The 6,046-nt window shown below is 34.9% G+C and overlaps 2 protein-coding genes across 4 annotated transcripts; one reads left to right on the top strand and one right to left on the bottom strand.

Moving 5' to 3' along the window:
• Positions 1-2,172: 2,172 nt before the first annotated feature.
• LOC129240471 (uncharacterized) lies at positions 2,173-3,384 on the bottom strand. 3 transcript variants are annotated; one of them, XM_054876289.1, is made up of 3 exons: positions 3,303-3,384; positions 3,038-3,151; positions 2,173-2,985 (listed from the first exon to the last, which is right to left on the bottom strand). In XM_054876289.1, the coding sequence occupies exons 2-3, from the start codon at positions 3,078-3,080 to the stop codon at positions 2,324-2,326; spliced, it is 705 nt and encodes a 234-aa protein (XP_054732264.1). In that variant the 5' UTR covers positions 3,081-3,151; positions 3,303-3,384; the 3' UTR covers positions 2,173-2,323. The 3 variants fall into 3 exon arrangements, with proteins under 3 accessions (XP_054732264.1, XP_054732265.1, XP_054732266.1); XM_054876290.1 differs by lacking the exon at positions 3,303-3,384 and having other exon boundaries at positions 2,173-2,446; positions 2,497-2,985; positions 3,038-3,291; XM_054876291.1 differs by lacking the exon at positions 3,303-3,384 and having other exon boundaries at positions 2,173-2,813; positions 2,872-2,985; positions 3,038-3,288.
• Positions 3,385-4,360: 976 nt separating this feature from the next.
• On the top strand, positions 4,361-5,149 carry LOC129241105 (adrenodoxin-like protein 1, mitochondrial). Its single transcript, XM_054877276.1, has 4 exons — positions 4,361-4,521; positions 4,577-4,628; positions 4,695-4,801; positions 4,860-5,149. Exons 1-4 carry the CDS (start codon positions 4,422-4,424, stop codon positions 5,102-5,104), a joined length of 504 nt encoding a protein of 167 aa, XP_054733251.1. The 5' UTR covers positions 4,361-4,421; the 3' UTR covers positions 5,105-5,149.
• The last annotated feature ends 897 nt before the right edge of the window (positions 5,150-6,046 follow it).

The following is a 6,046-nucleotide window of genomic DNA, read 5'->3' as shown; positions in this document are numbered from 1 at the left end:
AAAGCAATATAGCAAGGCGAATTGAGTATCTACGGTGGCGGCATTGAAAAACATGTTTGCAAGGCGAATTTATAATAAATATATGTAATCAAGGTGGATTTATTGTAGGTGACAGCATTCACCCAGCTGAATTTTTCGCCGTAGGTATGGCTTACGTCAAAATGATATACTTTGTTTGTATGTATTGGTATGCTTACATTCGTATTGTATTGTATGTATTTTGACTTGATGCTTGTACCAAAGGCAACAACAAATACATGTAGGGTTTTACTTATATGTGGTTGCTGTCACCTATAATAAATTCGCCTTGTATGTAATAAATCCACCTTGCATGTTTGTGAACATTGTAGAGTTGCATCTGCCTCAAAAATTTCAATCAATTCGTCATCTGAACTTACTGACTCTATCCTGGAATTTTATTTCTTTTAATTATTAGTTGTATTTAATTATTGCTTTACGGGATAATTTAAACTTATAAGGGAAGACTTTCTCTTAGTTAAAAAAATTATTAGTTTAATGATCTTTGACTTTAAATATATCCAGCTTTTTTAAGGGGACAGATACCGAAATTTTACGAAAAAAAACTAGGGTCTGTCAGATTCACGCACGGTAGAAGTGAAACTTCTAAGTTGGTTGTTCCATGCATGGGAGCCCCGGTTTAGATCTCTCCCCCCTCTCTCGTGTTAGGCGACACTGCCTTGTTAGCAGAATCTTCAATTTGCAACTCGAAAAACTGCTATTCAATTTTGCGCCTTCTCATTTCGTTAACTTTCCCTGCATTAACATTCCCTGGTTTTAGAAAGTTATTGAAAATATCGTAGATACACTTTATTATCGACGAAAAAGCAATTAATAAGTGCCTAAAAGTATGCAACAGTTCTTTAATACAACACAAAATCACTACTGGCAAAGCAGTGCCATTTGACGGATTTCGGTAACGCTCCGAACTTACCGTTTCACTCGCCTATTTTCAATCTGCCTTGGGGCCCCCGACGTGCCTAAAGAAGTTTCACTTCAAAAATTTTATTTTCATAAAATGTTAATATAATCCATTAATGTGTCAGAAAATTTTTTGAACGTAAATTTAAGTATTTCTTATATTATAGATCGTCAACCGTGACGCCTCTATTCTTTGCGTTCGAGCGCTGGGAAAAGAATATTCATTTATTCAAACTTTAGCCGAGTTTTTCTCAAAACTATATTTTTCGAATTGGCGTATACGATAACTCAAAAAGTTATAGACCGATTTCCCTGAAATTTTGCACACGTCTTTGTGATATTCCTTTCTATGTGAATCAAAATTTTTCGAAAAAATAATGCTACAATGCCCGCCGATTGAGAAGCCCCGCTGCGAACTTCCTGTAAGAATTGAGTGTACATCCGCCATTTTAAATAATTAAAATAAAATAAAAAATTATAATGAAAATCAGGAAAAATATGGCCGTTTACAGGTATCTGTCTCCTTAATTAGCGGAAGTTTAGTACCGCTATAACAATCACAAACGCGTAAAAAGTTGTAGAACCTCACGTTTGTTTTTTCTAGCGAAACGGTACGTATTCTTTAATTCCTCCACACTATTTATTTGATACTATTTGTAACAAAAGAAAGCGAAGTAGTGCTTTACACAATTTTTTTAACGGATGCGATGAAAGTGTCATCGCTAATAAGGACAGTGCGTTGCAATGGATTTATGCAGTGCACAGATTCAAAACCCCGATCACGAAATGCCAGGTATTAGAAAAGTTGTTTTCTAATAACGGTCGCTCCTCGGCAGGCAATGGCAAACCTCCGAGTATATTTCTGCCATAAAAAAGCTCATGAAAAAACATCTCCTCTTTGGAGACGTCATAAAACTGTTGGTCCCTCCCTTTGTGGAACATTAAGACGTACTCCACAAATTGAAGAATACATATGTATATGTATATGTATCCTAAGGTAATCCGATTGCTTTATGATGGGTGGGCGACAATCCCACCCCATCCGATTCTATGCGTGAGCTGCTAACTAATCCTCCAGATAGGAGCCCAGTTTTCTGGGTGATGGTAGAACTTTCTCTGCTTAATAATGGTAAGATTATACCGCCTATATATTATAAATATATAATTTAATTAATTAAACAATACTCAAAACTAACAATTTCAATTACTTAAACTTAAGTCAATAATGTCAAATTTTCAGAAAAGTGAATGTTATGATCTTCATCGGATCTCACTGATATACAAATTTGTATATATTTATTTTTGGTTTTTAAAGTATTCTAAAATAGCATGTTAAAAAATGTTTATATTTTCTATGCCTTGTTATAGCTCATAATTATTTTAATCACATTTGGGAAACTTTGCGCTTTTTTCGCTCCCGATCTTCCATTTTTCGTCTTTGCATAGCAAGCATTTTTTCACGCATTGCCACGAGTTCATGTTTCTGTCTGGCCTTTATAATTTCTGTCTGAGGTGTATATGATATAGGCTCTATATTTAAATTGTTTAGTGTTTCACCTGATCTTTTTGGCGGAGTTACAGTAATTGCATCATTAGAGGTACTGTCTCGCCGTTTTCGAGTAAGTTGCGGTAGTTGCTGTTTCTTCTCAACATCTGAGAGTTTAGCCGCTTCACAAAGCTGAGGAGATCCAACTTTATCTAAGCTCACCCCATAATTTAACTGATTAACATATGAATCAGTAGCAGCTACTGTATTCGTTGAAGTCTCAAGAGCTTTGAGATCATTTGTTAAATACTTTTGAAATAGTCCCACAAACTCTCTATGACGACGTTCCCGATTACGCTCCTTCAATTCGGTAATTTCAATCATAGTGCTACGAATAGTTTTTGTTATATCTTTAATACCGTCAATGCAATTGCCACATTGCTTACATTTTGAACATTCTAAAGAATTAACAATATCTAAAATTTCCTCTTCGTCCTCATTTCCATTTATTATTTCCGCTGCGGAAAACAACAGCCGCGTTGCACTATGAGTTTTATTTTCTACGAAAGAGTGAATTAATGAAAGAAACATTGTATATACGAACTTTCTCACCATTTCGTAATGCATTTCCAGTTTGTTCTGAATTGAAATCCATATAAAAATATATGGTTTTAGAGTACTTGCACAAGTTGGGACAAGTTTTTTGCCAGTTTTCAATTTAATATGCTATAATAGTAACAATCATGTACAGAAAATATTATTTTTGCCTTAGACCTTGTTTACGAAGAAGCGCCCAAATAAATAACAAAATTTTGGCGTATGGGTGCAGCGGCTTCTTTACGTTGTTATACAAGCGAATTTATACAAGGTGTTATACCTGATTTTTTTTCTTGTGATTTGGTAGGTGAATTTTCTCTAGGCGAATTGAGTTCTGATAGTGGCGCCTTTCTAAAAAAATTACTTTATTTTTCGTGATTTTGACAAGTCTGACAAACGAACAGAAAAAACAAAAGGAGGATAAATTACATGTTTGTGAAAATTCAGCGAATGTCTTGGTAATATTGTGATTCGTGAGAGTAAAATGGTTAAAGCACAAATTAATATTGTAGCAGGTTTAACTCCTACTTATCCAGAATTGACCCCGATATACTAAATATATGTCCTGCATATGAAGGCACACTCCAAGACATTAACCACCTTTTCACATGCCTCACCAAACCCACTCATCTAACACCTCTCTCCCTCTGGACCCAACCTGTCGAAACTGCAAGTGTCCTGAGCCTACCTTTAGATGAGTTAGACGAAGACAGCCGGTGATTTACATTACTCTGACAGGGTTTGGTATAGCTGCTAGGAAAACAACAACAACATAAAGCTTCCAAATGCAGCTTCTTGCATTTTTGTGGAAGACGCCGTGGCTGGAGAGTATGTGTGTGCGCGTATAATTTCTGGTGTTTGGTTTTTTCCATTGCTTTCGCCTACTATTCTTCACAATATAGTAGTTCCCTATCCTTTTGTTCGTTTCTAGATGGACTCTTACGACACGGGGAATTCGGCAAACGCAAATTTCTTCTCTATCACTCTTCGAAACAACCGAACAAAAGAAATTATACGCACACACATACATTTTCTTGCGACGTCTTTCGCATAAATACACAAACAAACTGCATTTGGAGGCTTTATATTATTTTTTGCTTTCACGATTTAACACGCGGCGCTTCGTTTTCATTACGTTGACTAGTTTAAATCTTACAAATCACAATATTACCAAGCCAATCGCTGAGTTTTCACAAACATGTTTTGTTTTGTATTGGAAAGGGGCCTGACGTCAGGCCAAATCGCAAAAAATAAAGTAACTGTTCTGGGAAGACTCCACGCTCAGTTTTTAATTCGCTTTGCAAAAACTAGAATATTATTTGTAAAGAAACAAACAGTTATGTTTTGACGGCGGAAAAACAAAGATCAGCTGTTAGCGATAACCTCAAAGTTAGTTAAAATGTTCCGCTTGCTATTGCGGCAATCTAAAATTATTTCACATAATTATCCAAACCCATATGTACGATTACCAGTACAGAGATGGATACATACTACAAACAGTAAGTTGTAAATTAATTGTTCATTAGGATGTGCAATTCGATTTCGTTTTTCTAGAACTGCTTCATGGCGAGTATGAATGGCAGGATCCGAAATCAGATGATGAAATGTACGAAAAACTGCTCTAAGTATAAGTATCCAAAATATATAAATGAATCAATTTCGGAATTTACAGTGTCCACGTTACTTATATTGACAAAGATGGTAAGCGAACAGAAGTCAAAGGAAAGGTTGGCGATAATGTGTTGTACCTAGCGCATCGACACGGCATTGAGATGGAAGGTTTGTAAAAACTTTGAGGTGTTTCTGTGTAATAAAAATAAATGGAAGACTTTTTAAGGAGCTTGTGAGGCATCTTTGGCATGTACAACATGCCACGTCTATGTGATTGGAAAGTACTACGATCAATTACCAGAAGCGGAAGAGAAAGAAGATGATTTACTAGACATGGCGCCGTTCTTGAGAGAAAACTCTCGCCTTGGTTGCCAAATAATTTTAACAAAAGAAATGAACGGTATGCAGTTGCAGTTGCCAAATGCAACAAGAAATTTTTATGTGGATGGCCACAAACCAAAACCACATTGATTGTCTGGTCAATAAATGCATTCACACAAAGCAATGCCAACCCCACCCCATGTGATTACTTGATATATATGGAGCTCATCAACGTTGAGTATTTTACACCTAGTTCTTTTTTTCGCGCAGATATGCGTAAAACAAATAATTGTTCACATACAAAATTATCATACATAAATATAGTGTAAATATCTGTAAACAAGAGTTTGTTTTAATGTTCTTTATTCAGTTTAAAGAGTTCCACTTCGCTTAAATAAGTTATTTTCTAAAGAATAATGCCGCAGCGCAAAAAATTACAAAAATAAGAAAATATTATCTACAAAAATTTAGAACAAGACTAAAATGTGTGTAATACCTGAATAATCCGTACGCTGAGCATATACAACTAAACGATATCATAAAGCTTTCATTTACTTCCTTACTCAAGATAGAGACAAAAACAAATAAACTGCATTCTAAGTAACTTAAGAGCATAAAAAGCGCATCTTTAATACTTATAGTTATAATCAATACTAAGGGTTCATTACTATTTCCATTACTTGAATGAGAATCGTTATAACAGCTCACTATAAAATTATATTTTTCCAATAGTGCTCTTCAAGTCAAGCTCGGTAAAATTACAATTCGGTATTCGAAAATGAATTCCAAGTATTTTTTTGTCAAATCTTCCGAATACAGCATAGACCAATGCGGTGTTACCGCATTTATTAAACGTATATTTACTCACATTCAGAATCCGGTGCTTGTTCTTGTTGTAAAACACTATATATTATATGTACTGATAGGTGTATTACAATTTTCTAATGCATACTTTCAAGCGTAAGGCTTTGAAAGCAACGGAATTACATAACATTTTTCTTATTTATGTTAAAGTTAGATCTGTCGATAATTCTATATTTTCATTATAATTTAGAATATAAACACCTGGATTTGCGAAGTGGATTGTCACAA

Source organism: Anastrepha obliqua, chromosome 3 (genome assembly GCF_027943255.1).
Source record: "Anastrepha obliqua isolate idAnaObli1 chromosome 3, idAnaObli1_1.0, whole genome shotgun sequence".
Lineage (NCBI taxonomy): Eukaryota > Metazoa > Arthropoda > Insecta > Diptera > Tephritidae > Anastrepha > Anastrepha obliqua.
This window is presented reverse-complemented; position numbering and strand designations above follow the sequence as displayed.